At 42.7% G+C, this 13,788-nt stretch overlaps 1 protein-coding gene across 1 annotated transcript; it reads right to left on the reverse strand.

Moving 5' to 3' along the window:
* Positions 1 to 2,630: 2,630 nt before the first annotated feature.
* pklr (pyruvate kinase L/R) lies at positions 2,631 to 12,029 on the reverse strand. The gene is made up of 11 exons (XM_083917955.1): positions 11,864 to 12,029; positions 11,148 to 11,239; positions 10,891 to 11,022; positions 9,609 to 9,795; positions 8,358 to 8,631; positions 7,706 to 7,856; positions 6,938 to 7,090; positions 6,659 to 6,825; positions 4,570 to 4,636; positions 3,101 to 3,215; positions 2,631 to 2,975 (listed from the first exon to the last, which is right to left on the reverse strand). The coding sequence occupies exons 1-11, from the start codon at positions 12,000 to 12,002 to the stop codon at positions 2,869 to 2,871; spliced, it is 1,584 nt and encodes a 527-aa protein (XP_083774081.1). The 5' UTR covers positions 12,003 to 12,029; the 3' UTR covers positions 2,631 to 2,868.
* Between the last annotated feature and the right edge of the window lie 1,759 nt (positions 12,030 to 13,788).

A 13,788-nucleotide genomic window follows, 5' to 3' on the forward strand; every position in this document is an offset into this window, starting at 1 on the left:
CCCAACTCAGGGAGGAGGGGACGCAGGGTGAGGGGAGGGTAAATATAACCTGTAACCCTCAGGTAAACTACTCTTTAGTGAAGTCCACTTGTCTATGTTACAAAGGGAAGGGCAATGTTAAATTGAAGCTGAAAAAAAAGTAGTTTCTGTCTCCAGTCATTCTCCTGGAGCAGGCAGCTCACACCTCCGCCCTCTCTCCTTCGATGTGGCCATGCTTACCTCAGTGCCCTTGGAAACAGTTCCATCCAGATATTAAATCCTTCACCCTGTCAGTGTGCCCCAGAGGCTTCACCTTTTTCCTCTTTTCTTTAAGACTCTCTCTTGTCCTTACAGATGTTTCTGTAAATTTCCTCCTTCTTCGTCCTTGAAACGTTTCTCTCCCCCCGAGGCCCTCCCTCTCCTTTCGACAGCCGCCCTCAACGCTCCGACGCCGGTCATATTGGCACCGGATTCCCGGTCTTTTGTAGATAACGGAGCTCGCCGCTCATTGGCCGTCGGTGTCCTGTCTGTGTAGCCCAATATGTCCAGGCTGCTCACCCGAGTTGGCTATTTTCCACATGTAGCTTTATGTAGGAGCTGATTTGAGCTGTCAGGTGGCAGAGGGAGCGTTCATCGGCGGATGAATGGCAAGGACACTTGATCCTCTGTCAGGAGGGATGGGTTGTTAATGGACATAAGGGACGCACATAGCGGGCGCTCATACTCTAAGGCGCACAGATTCATTCTGACACGCACGCAGAAAAACAAACCGACACTGACACACAAGAAGGCGGAAACAAGTCAAATGACCCCAAATCTAGCCCATGATTTCACTGAGTCCGCGGCACGATCTCATTTTTCAGTATCCGAGCGGAAAAATACACTGAGGCGCGCAGAAATGTTGCCCGTCCGTGACAGAGGCGCTCAGACAGCCAGAGACAAAGCCGCCTCTACAACAGGGATATCTTTAAAAACTGATGCGGGAATTAACCTGGTGAGGTGTTCACAGTCTGACGCCCGAAATCTTTTGTTCTCTCATCAGCAGTCGCTGCCATCTATTCCTACTTCTGCAGACTTTCAATGACATTGTGTCCAGACTGTTACGACGCCGTCCTTTCCTCTGTTATGGCACCGAGGGCAGATAAAAAAGGCACTATATTTCAATAAGCTGCTCCAAGGTAAAACGGCGCGCTCTGCTGAATTCAATAGCGTCCACCAAAAGATAAAACAACTTGTTGAGCGTGTAAGGTGGCTGCTCCTTCTGTTCAGAGGTGGACTCCAGTTTGAAGCTGAAATCCACTTCACTCTGACTCAACACTAAGAGGTCGAGTGGGCACGTCCACAGAGGCGCGCGTCGAAAGCAAATGGCATATTAAATAAATAAATGTGAATAAAAAGGTCTGGATCTAATCGGCCTGTTGCCATGACATCCGCATCCGCATCATCCGTCCCCCAAGGCCGCATGCCCGGCCGGCGAAAGACGCACGCATCCCTCGCAGGTACAGTACGGGTCGCGCGTCATCCTCTCTCTCACCAATACAGTCCGGGAGCGTGTGATGGAGAGTCATGATAAAACTTTATTTAAACCACCAGAAAAAAGCAAGCCAGTGACAAGTTACAGAAAAAAAACTATATGAAAAGACAAATAAAATGCAATAAGATTAGTTAATGAAAAGCTGAAAAGTACAAACGTAACTCCTATAAAGGCTACTCCTGGTGTCATAAATGATTTATAGCCCAAAAATAATAGCAGTTACTAAAAATAATGATCAGTAAATACACAGTGTGTCTCCTGTTGAGAGCTTAGAATTACAGAGAAAGCTGCAGACTTAAAAAATGTAGTTTATTCAAGTAATAATAATAAAAATAATAATAATATTAATGAAAATAATATTTTAAAGATATTTTTGCACCAAGTTTTTCAATTATATGTTAGGCCTCTTTATATTTATACTGCACTACATTTGAGAGAGAAATATTATATTCATTACTTCATTTATTCTATTTGACAGCTGTAATATTTTGCAGATTTAGATTTTATATACAAAACATAAACAACTTCTAAAATATGATGCAACACGTCAACGGGCTGCAACATTAAATTGCCACTAAACCATATAAAAGATAATCATACAGCCACAGATATTTACTCACTATGTATGTGAATATAAGGGGCAGAAAGAGAACTAAGTAATCCAAGAAAGAGCTGGAGCTGGAGAGGAAACAGTGAAGGAGGAAGCATGCAGAAGACAGGCAAGGACAGCACATTACTCAGACATGAGAAAGCCCCATGAACCGATATAATTAGTTTATGAGAGAACAATAGGAAGATGTTGGCATCTGGGTCATCTCAGTGGACAAAAGGATGTAGTTCAATACCTGCATCTCTGCATCTCCCGGCACAGCTCATAATAGCCGAAAGAATTGTACCATCAGAGATAAGCTCAGGACTATGGGCAGGATATAAAGCCTTATCTTCAAATTCTATGCTTCAACAAAGAGCCAATGTTCATTTTCAATTCAATATTTCTCCCACAAATAACAGATGATGAATAGAAGAAGACGGCTCAATGAGTGAAGCTTGAGTCTCGACGGGAAAACAGGAGAACAGAGTGTGAAACTTAATGATTCAAGTTTTATTGAGAGGGAGTCATCGCTTTTCAAGACACGTTGAACACAAATTTAACATTGATGAGACCAGTTCCAGAGACAAGTGTTTGCCTTTCGTAGCCTTGAGTTTAAATAACACGATACTGCTGCCAAAAAAAAATGCTTTTTAATCTAGAAGTAGCAGTGGTGATTTTATTTAAAAAAGAAAAAAGGGTGGTTCTTAGGATTTCGTCACATTTATACGTCAGCTTTATCTCAGAGTCAAGTAAGGTCTGGTCGTTAAGTGACACTGACTGCCCTCATGATGTTTGTGTGACCGGACCCTGGGATCCAGCCTGTCACCACAATCACCATGTCGCCCGACTTGAAGAATCCTCTTGCTTTCCCTGAGGAGGTGGATGGAGAGAAACAAGAGGAAGGGTGCGTGAGTGAGACAGTATCATAGCGTATAAATGAGCAGGCTAATGCGATGATAAAATCAGACAAACAGCTTACACATATACACACTGACCTATGTCCATGCCGAAGTTGACTCTGTTGTCTACATCGTCGGCCCAGACGGGAGCAGGCAGAGGGTGGAAGAGGACGGGAAACACTCCTCTTAACAGCTGAGACTGACGGGCCACCTGAGGGAGAGAGAAGACGGACACTTCTAATTTCAAGTTACAGTGAAAGTTCATCTGTTTCAATAACAAACTGTTTGGTATGATTAACTGGAATGCAGCGAAATCCTCAAATAAAGGCCGGTTCTCGAACAATGGCCGACACAAAACATAAAGATTTTCAACACTTTATTGTTCTGAAGTGTTCTGAAGTGTTTTTAATTTAAAACAAATACAGAAAGTGTTGTTTTCATTAACAGAGTAATGCAATAACTTTATCAGGGCCAGTAGGAGCAGATCAAAAGGAGGCTTCATACTAAAACATGACCAGTTATGCTTGTCAAACAGAGGCAGTTAAAAATAAAAGGACTGCCTCTAATACCAGCCTGCTTCAAATAAAGGCCTGTTATCTTCGATCGTCGGGGTGAATAAAGACCCTGGTCCGTATCTGAGGAAATACAGTATTTTGAAACTGCTTGTGGATGGTGATAAATGTTTCTGTCCATTCAAGACTTTCAAGACTCCCTGAACTTTCTAATGCAGTGGTTTCCAACCCGTTTTGGTTTCGGCATATACTGTAGTAATCTCTACTTGTGACCCCTCATCACCGTGTGGACATTTTTTCATTTGAGGGATTTAAAGAGATGGGAACATGTGTAAGTATCAATAGAAATATTAATTTGTGTAACAGTATCTGGTTTTGAAGTATTCCCCTCACTGACATTTTGGTCCCGAGGTTTTCTCTAAAACACTAAAATGCCAGACTTCCGTTAACCTTGTTCTGCATATTCGATACATCATAATTTCTGGTGAACCTCTGATCTTACTGCACCAGCACGTGGCTATGGATAAAAAAGGCAGTGGAAATTCAGGTGTTTTAGTCAGGCTTTTGGCCTTCAATAAAGTTCAAAATGACCATCCTGTGATGTGAGAAGTTATGGGTGTTGTCACAGGGTCAAGCCTCCATGCGAGCAGCCATCCACTGCGCTGAATGTGTCCACACCTGGTCCAGATGTGTTGCTCTAAATCTGACCTTGACCTCTGACCTCCATGTGGAGAATGCAGCATGTGGAGGAGGGGGGTTCTTATATGGATTAACTCCACATGACATTAAAATAGGTAATCATGATCTACTTTAAATCAGTTTATGACTCTGAGCTCATTTTAAAACAACTGTCATATAAAACAGAAATACACTCGAGGGAGCGAGACAAATGTGAAATCTTGTGCTGTCACCATTAACGACAACAGACAGACAGAGAGAGTAAATATTGACTGTATCACAAACTGTTCAGTTTTTGAAAGTGTGAGTCATCAACAGTTAAGTCCTGTTTCAGGCAAGACAACTTAACTGCTCTTTCATAGAGGAAGACTGTACCTGAGGGCTTCGGGTGATGGCAATAATAGGACAGCGAGGGCGGTATCTGGAGAGGAGATGTGCTGCCCTGCAGAGACGAGGTGGAAAGAGGGAGGGGACATGTCGCGTCAATGTTGGCACATATGCAGAGCATTCAGATAGGTGACAGATTAAAGGAAAAACCAACATATAGTGTCTTAGTTAAGTGTTGTTCCAGCTGCCAAAACAGCTTCAGTGCTCCTCGTCAACTCTCTAAACCCTACTGAAAAGATGAACATAGATCTTCTAAAGCATATTCCTTCGTTTATGATTGCACCTGTTTATACCCGTCTATACTGTATTTGTGTGCATGTGTGCCGAGTAGTAAAATCTTTATTTTGTCAGGTAGGGGAGCTTACACAGTGAGCAGTCAGAACACACGAAATTGCACAAAAACATAAGAGGAACACGATAAACATTATAGTCAATATAAATCTCTAACCAAAGGATAGAGTATTGCAATATTTAATCTGCAGTTTTGCCCTAGGATAAAAAAACATCTGTAGCTGAAGAGCCTGTTTGTCCAGGGGGAATTGGAGATACTCAAAAACTGTGAATAACATGTTTACTCACGTCTGTGCATGCTTTTGGGCATATTAAAAAGCCAGCTGAGTATCCTAGAAATTACATTCATATTGGATGACTCAGCACTTTAAGATTTGTGTCCACTGCCACCTTCAAGTGGTGAAAAAAGGAAGTGGCGTGCCCTATATAAAGAGGTGGAAGGTTACGGTGCCAAGGTCGAGGTGGAGGATGGGAGTAGAGCGTCTGACTCTCAGGCAGGAGACTGGAGTTTGTGTTCTGTTGCTGACCTTTAATTCACGTCACAATCTTTCTCTAACCTTCAATTATATTTTGGTAAATACTTTTATTGCTTTCTTGAAAAGATACCATTCTCATGATCAAAAGCTACAGTTACAACTATAATTAAAGCTACAGCAAAAGTCATTTCTACACTTTGGTCAATTAAACAACTAACTACTTGTTAATTTTACCCTTTTTTGCATGTATTTGCAGGTATTTAAACGTGGGAAAACCTGCTAAAATAAGTGAGATATGCCTTTTCCCCCCCGTTTGTGTCACGTTCAACGTCATGAACACCTTGGAAAACAGGCTCAGGCCCTGTTTAGATGGAGAGAATCTGGACAGGAAACACAAACGTGACATTGCGTTCTCACTTTTCATTCACATCATCATTACATCTTTGGAGGGAAATCTGCGTACATACGGTGATGCAAAAGTGTGTGAAATTGGATGTAGTATGCACGCCAGGTGGCTATGTGGTACTGTAAAGTACTGCCACACAACACCACCAAGAGCTCGTGCATGTGTAGAAACCTGCTTCTACTTCTCTTCCTATAGCCCATGCAGTGTGACAGGGATCTGCAGCCTCCCACCCAGGCAACTTGAATGTCCAACTGATGGAAATAGTCCGACATGTTTGTTGTTGTTTGCCTGTACAGCGCATGGATGTTACATAAACGCGTATGTGACAAGAGCCTGCATAAGCAGATCAGAACTTTTGCGTTTTTAACCCTTTAGATGGAAACGCAACAGTGGAGCATTTTCCATCAAAATTTCCACTCTGAGGGGTGGTTTCACTTGCGTTTTTAAGACCCAAAAACACTGTTACCGTTTTAGGCGTTTTCACCCGTGAGCGGCCTTAGTAAACATTTGAAAAGCAGCACGGAGGCTAGCGAAAATGTTACAGTGGCTGCTTTTTTATATCTGTTGAAAAAAACGTGTGTGTTCATCCGGGTGTCATGTTTCCAGCTGGAGTCTTTTGTCCCGGGGATGTAACCTGTAACCTTTACCCGTGAAAGACAAAATCCAGATTTGGGTGTTAGTGTTTTTTTGTCCAGTGAAAAGGAGGATTTAGTGAGTTATAGAGGCGCTGGTAGGCATATTTTGCTACCTTCAGATAGAGCTACATATTTACTGACCACATAAGGGTGGAATCAATCTCTGTCTAAGTCTCTGTAAAAAAAAGGTGAATTAGCATATATCCCAAAATGTCAAACTATTCCTTTAAGCATAGGATCTTGACTGGTGATAGGTTTGGTGTACACACCTGCCGCTGGTGGTGAGGACTATGATGGCCCCAGCACAGCATTTGAAGGAGGACTCGACAGCTCCGATGGCTGTGACCTCTGTGGGGTCAGAGGAGAGAGGAGTGAGGCGACGTAACTCCTCAAACAGCTGCTGGTGGAAAATGGCCGCCTCTGCCTCCCTACAGATCTGAGACACAGATATAGAGTGGGGAGACAGAGGGGAAGAGCGTTATCAGAGGGCACTACTAAAAGACAGATAACAGAATGTACAACATGCGCACACAAACACACACACACACCGAGTGCATCATTGCGACTGCCTCCACAGGAAACAGTCCCTTGGCGGTCTCCCCAGATAACATTACACAGTCGGCTCCATCCAGCACGGCGTTGGCGACGTCACTGCCCTCCGCTCTGGTTGGCCGTGGGTGTGCCACCATGCTCTCAAGCATCTACAAACACATTACACACACAAAACCACATTCACATTAGTCTTTTAACCACAACCCAACGGTCTCCACAAGGCAACGTGAAAGGTATTGAAGCAATAAATCTATCAAAAAAAAGCCACTTTGTATTTCAGTGTTTGTGATGAGAAAGTAATTTCAGGCAAACAGCCTTCAGGGAGAGAATGAAGAGTGGGGGGAAATGGCTCTATAGATGGATGGAGTATTGGAGGAGAAATGAGAGATCATTTAGACTGAGGCAGGCGATGCCAGATCATTATTGATGTGCTGGAGACTCGGTATGATAAGTCAATAAGCAAGGCAGACAGTTAGAAAATGAGACTTTGCAGCGTTACCCGAGATATTGCATTTTTCGTAGTAGTTAAGAAGCTGCTTGCTAATGCAGATTAGTGTATGTGTGGCTGATGTTTGGGCTCAGGTTTCCAGTAAAACACTCCGAGTCACGAGCTGTGGTATAAACAACTTATAACACTCTGTGACTCAACATGGCTGCAGGAGTGTGCGTGCATGCATGTGTAATGTGAGAGGGGGGTGAAAGAATGTGTGTGCGTGCGTGTGCGTGCACGCGTGCGTGCGTGTGTGTGTGCGTGTGTGTCTGACCTGTGTGGCACAGATGACAGGCTTGCCGGCAGAGTTGCAGCGTCCAATCATCATCTTCTGGGCAATGAAGACTTTCTCTGCCGGGATTTCGATCCCCAGGTCGCCCCTGGCAACCATCACGCCGTCGCTCTCAGCCAGGATCTCTTCAAAGCTGACAGACAGATTAGAGGTGGGGGGGGGGCAAAGGATTGAGAGTTTGTTATACAGAAGAAGAGAGCACAAAAGAAAAAGAACAAGGAAAAATGCAGATTGAAGAAAATAAAAACAGGACTTTCACACCAAATGTTGATCCACGCCATCAAAATCATGTAAAATTTTATCTTTATGATCCAACCCCTTTAATTTAGAGCTATAGTTAAACACTGTCAGCAGCCAGAGAGCAGCAGGAAGAGAGAGAGGGATGAGAAATGGAGATGAGAGCGCTGTGACATAAATTGTGTCAGATATATTAAGTGGTAGCTATAGCTCAGACAGCTCGCTTATCATTGTGCAACATCTGGAGCTGGCATGTGTCCATCCATCACTGACAGCGGGTTGTCTACAGCAGGATTGATTTCTTAGTCCTGTCACAGCCTCATTATGACATTCTCACTACCTCCAGCTACTGAAAATAACTCTGCTTTAATGGCTTAAAATCACAAAATTGACTCACTTCTGGACCCCTTGCCTGCTTTCCACCTTGCTGATCACTTTGATGTCTCGTCCGTGTGGCCCCAGAGCTCGCCGCACATCTTTGACGTCCTGTGCGGAGCGGATAAAGCTGGCGAACACCATGTCTATCCCCTGGGCCACCCCAAACCTCAAGTCGGCCTCGTCGCGCTCGCTGACCGCCTGCAGGCCGATGAGGTCGCAGCCAGGGAGGTTAACACCTTTACGACTGCACAGCAGCCCGTCGGCCTCCACCACCGTATCCACCCAGTCAGGGCCTGCGAAGAAGCAGGCGTTAAGGAAAATAAGGTCAATTAAAGGTCCCAAAGTATGCTCATTTTCAGGTTCAAACTTGTTTTTTTGGGTTTCTACTAGATTTTGACATGCTTTAATTAAAAAAAAAAAAAAAAACATTATTGTTCTCATACTGTCTGTCTGAATAAACCTGTATTCACCCTCTGTCTGAAACGCTCAGTTTTAGTGCCTGTGTCTTTAATCAACTGAAAAAGCCCAGTCTGCTCTGACTGGTCAGTGTTTCTTACCCATCTGCGCTCTCGGCGTCTCTGCTCCACCATTGCCGTCGGAGAATAACTCCAGCATTGTGACATCACAACGGTACAGAAGTCTTGATGGTTCATTTAAAGGCACAGTTTCTAAATACGGGCTGTGTGCTTTTCTTTTTGGATTGAGTGCGTTGATAAGTTTACAGTATTTATAAAGCACCTCGACTTGCTTTAAAACTAAAAGAAAATTAATAATCCTGAAAACCTTGAACTGGGGACAGCTATAACTACATGTCTTTGTAAAGACTGCATTGATTAAGGAGTCTACATTCTAGTGGATCTCTTCGAAGGAGTTAGGATGAAAACATTTGTTGAACTAATAATAAGAATAGAATAATCTTGCAGGAGATAATGCAGATTAAGACTCCAGAGTAAACCATCTTTTCACGCACAATTCAGAGAGGCTGCCTCATTCAGAATGACAGACAGGGCTGATGACTGTGACCAAATGAGGTGGTCTTTTGTACGTTATGAACATGCTAGAAAATAGGACAAATAGGACTTTGTTTAGACCACAGTCTATAAGTAGTATGTGTATTCTGTTGCATTTGTCTACAATTTCCATGCAAGATTTTTGTATTTATTTTATCGCAAAATTTTTTATACACATCTAAAACAAGAAAATAGAAGTTAAGCAATACATGCATGTGCCGTGCCGTATGTAGTTTTGCTATCAACTTAATGCGTATTACCTGTTTCGAGCACTTTGAGTCCAATGAGGCCATCATCAATGTAGATCTTGCCTCCCTTCTTGAGGACTTTGGGCAGGCTGGGGTAGTCCACCCAGATAATCTTCCCGTCTGTATTGTCTTTGTCACTCTCGGCTGTCACCACACGGACACGGCTGCCCTTTTCCAGCTCCACCTCTTCCTCTACTTTCTACACAAAACGTGGAAATAAAAGAAACGCTGTCTTTAATCAAAGACATCTCTATTATCAAGCCAGTTTTAAAAGACAACTAAGGTCATTTTTAAGCTATGTAATGCATTAAATAGAATTTGTATGTCAACGCGTATTCAGAAATGAATGGAAGGTGTCATGTGTATGGTATTATCTTAAGCTACAGTGTTTCCAGGGACACACACAGTTACTGACATGTAAGAGTTACAGTATGGCAACCCTCCAAGTTCCGATGTTGTCATCTAGCACGTTGAAGTTGGTGCTCACGTAAAAAAAAAAAAAGGGAAAATCAAATATTGGCTTTCTCGTCCTGGGAGAGAATCTTCCTCTGTTTGCTGTGCAAAACCACAACCTGCGTTTGAGCCGGAGGTAAACCTGTTTGATCCAACTCCCAACCCCTTCAACAAGCCACTGCGTTTCATGACGCCTGAATAAATCACAGCAGAGGGTCTGAGTGTCAGTGATGGTGATAACGTGACACACTTCAACTCTGCGGGGCTATAATTGTCCCACAAACATGTAACCGGCTATCTACCAGTCATTTGATGACGTTTACTGTTGTTTTATGTATGTGTCATCCTTCCTGTCATCTACCCCTCGACATTCTTCCTGTTAATGTAAAATGTCCTAAAACATGCAAGACATGAGTGTTCATGATACGCAAGTACAAGAACATCGAAATACCAGAAGCTGGTAAGAACATAACAAAAGCAATTTAAAATATAGACAAAATACAATTATGTATAACACACGTCATTTTATCTTCTTATTAAGCTGCTAAAGAGACTTAAGAAGAGACACAATAAGCAAGAATCAGTGTGCAGCTTGCATGCCATGCAGAGCATTTTGTAAGCTAATCAAGGCATTAAGAGGTTTCCAAGAGCTCAGAGTTATTTGTCCAGCAAAGCAGAGGGCACCACAAAGAACAACAAAACAAGATGACGATGAAAGCGCAAATGAGGACACACAACCTGCAAGAAAATGATACAAAGCAGTCAACGTATTTTCAGCTGACTGAATGTGACTGGTTGATTAGGTTTAGACATTTTGACACATGAAGCACAACATGTTTACCCCTTTCACTAATCCAGTGCGGATTTCCGGACCCTTCGTATCCAAGGCGATGGCAACCGGCCGATAATACAACGGGTCAGAGGTTATCGTCTCCACCGCCTCTCGGATGTTTTTGATGGTTTCACCGTGGTACTGACAGATGCATGGAGGGAGACAGACAGAGAATCAATACAGGACTGAAGGAAAGACCCAAACATGTGTGTGTATATACAGTAAGTGCCGTAATTAAACGGTACCCAGAGAAGAACTACACATACTTCATGTGAGCCGTGAGAGAAATTTAGACGAGCAATATTCAGTCCTGCTTTGACCATCTCTTGGAGTTTGGGGATCGAACGGGAGGCGGGACCTGATGAGAACAGAAGTAAGCAAAAGGCCATTTTACAGTAAAACTGAGCTGAAACTAAAAGGATAAGTCGTTGATATTGATACGTTTTGAACTGAAATCACTGGTTCCAGCTTCTCGGAGTATACTGCTTTTCTGTATTTACTGTGAGAGTGAACTGAATAACTTGATAAGACAAAATAAACTATTTGAATATGTCCACTTTTGCTTTGGAAAATTGCGATGGACCTTTTTTTTTTTTTTTAACCATTTTCTGATATTTTATTTACCAAGAAAATTGGATCGCATTAAAACTTAACAATGTTCGTCTATCGAGCTGCAACTTCATCACTTTGGACACATGCCCCTCAGTGACCTCCCTTTCTGAGGAATCAAAAGTCAATATCTAGAGAGTCAGAGTTCTGCAAGAACTAAGAGCCAATTTGTATATTGTATTTCTAGTTATTCTCTTTTTTGGGCAGAAGAAAAGATGAGAGTGCTCCACAGCCAAGAACCAAACTCTGCCAGCACACTGCAGGCCCCGGCAGCACCCAGGAGCTGACAGACTGCCAGTGATGACATACACCAGTTGCCAGAAAACACATTTGAAACTGAGACTCTCTGTCTGCGACTGGTTGTCACACTCACCGATGGTGCAGATTATGCTGGTGTTGCGTGCTGTGATTGGCTCCTGGTCGATGTCCAGCAGACAGAGATGTTCCAGGAAGGTGTCGGCCATGCTGGCATCCAGCTGCTGGCGTTGGATGAAAGAGTCCGGCAGTGTCATTGCCTCGGAGTAGCGCCTGATGCGAGCTGTGGCGACAGAGAAATGTTGTAAGTGGGGTGAAGTCAATTATGAAGACTACTGCCAACTCCACCTGCTAATACAAATGATCTAAACACCCCAAACTGAGAAAAATGTGTCATTTCTGTGCAAACGATGAGGAAGACCACTAGTATGTGTTAAGAGTGGAGATAAAAATGGCCGCTTTCAGACGCAGATGTTGAATGTACAGTGACATTAGAGGAAACAGAGGATGTGCGCACAAAAGCTCAAAAACACACCACATACTGACCTGACATTAACTACAGCACGGAGGGGTCATGAAGATTTACAAGCTGACATTCAGCTGTCATATGAGTCAGTAATATCAACTCTGCAGTTCAGCAGATATTCTTCCACAAGTAACAAATATGAAGACAGGAAGGACGGACGTACAGAGGAAATAGAAAGGGTCTGACATTTGAAACGAATGAAAATACAAAAAAAGGTCTCCACACCAGAAATATATTTCAGACAACTGGAGAAAGACAAGATTCTTACTTCACATGCCGCTTAATAAAATATTAATCACTCCCTCTACTAGAACCTAAATGCATTTTACAAGGCAGACTGATACAGATCAGGGCTTTATTGACCAAATAAAGGTACAAGAGATTACAGAATCATGGGCAGGCAAGGGTCAAAACTGAGAAGGAAGTATACGCCTCAGTCATCCAGTCACATTGCAGTTTATATCTAAACTTACATTATATATGTATTCAAGACTTTGAAGGAATTTAATAAAAAACTATTAAGTGTATTTTGGGTAAAACAAGGGTGCTTCACACACATCTTTATCCTGGCAGTACTAAAGATCTATCACCAGTTTCAGGATTAGAGTAATAACTGTTTTGCAGAACATCACGATGTTACAGTGGATTTGACCTTTGACCTTTTGGATATAAAATGTCGTAATTTTATCCTGTAAGACATATGTGCGAAATGTTGTCATAATTACCGTGGGAATTCTTGAGTAAGGAAAAATGCATTTAGAGACGTCACAGTGACGAGTCCAAGTGTACGTTTGTACCATATTTGAAGGAAACCCCGGGTTTTATGAGAATTCTTGAATTCATAAATTAATGGGATGGATGGATAAACAACCCATAAACATCAAGCTTCCAGCAATAGCTGTCGCTGGCGCAGAGGCATAAAAAGAGCCAGGCAGAGAATCATAAGTCTGACAGTCAGTAACAGAGGCTTTAAAGCAGCAGTGCAAAGCAAGAAAACATCGCAGAAGCTAAGGCAAGAAGAGAATGGAAAAGTGCTGATTAAATAGCTTAAGCTGACGAGGAAAGTGGGAACAGGTGTGTAGATGGGCGGGCAGTCAGGTGACGGGGTAAGGTGGGAAAGTCTGAGGGCGTCTGGTGGACGGTTGGAAAATAGCAAAAAAGGGTTCTGGGGAATCAGGAGAGAACTGATTTGGATGCATTTCTGTTGTTGTTGTCTAGTCTGTTAGTGTGAAAGCTACACGTTCTACCTCCATCCTGAAAACCACAATGCTAAAACAATCCCCATAAGAAAGGACAAATAAATAGATGAGGGTGTGGAAAAATAAAATGACCATTGAAAAACAATGCAGTTATATAATAGAAAGTTTTAGGTAGCACCTGTTACCCAACATCGTGCATAATTTGTTGTTTTTGGCCACCTGATAAATCTAACTCTAATATTCAATCTCCTTCTAGCTCTGGTCTGGTCTCTGCTCGGAGGGAAATATCTGGCTCTTTAGCAGCTAAATGCTCCAACT

Source organism: Echiichthys vipera, assembly GCF_963691815.1.
Source record: "Echiichthys vipera genome assembly, chromosome: 8".
NCBI lineage: Eukaryota > Metazoa > Chordata > Actinopteri > Perciformes > Trachinidae > Echiichthys > Echiichthys vipera.

Excerpts from the sequence above, each read along its gene's own strand:
- pklr (XM_083917955.1), bottom strand. The coding sequence starts at position 12,002 with ATGACACTGCCGGACTCTTTCATCCAACGCCAGCAGCTGGATGCCAGC. Across the intron at positions 9,796-10,890 it reads GCACTGGATTAGTGAAAGGG|AAAGTAGAGGAAGAGGTGGA; the intron begins GTAAACATGTTG and ends CGTTTTGTGTAG. Across the intron at positions 7,857-8,357 it reads AGCAGGCAAGGGGTCCAGAA|CTTTGAAGAGATCCTGGCTG; the intron begins GTGAGTCAATTT and ends TCTGTCTGTCAG.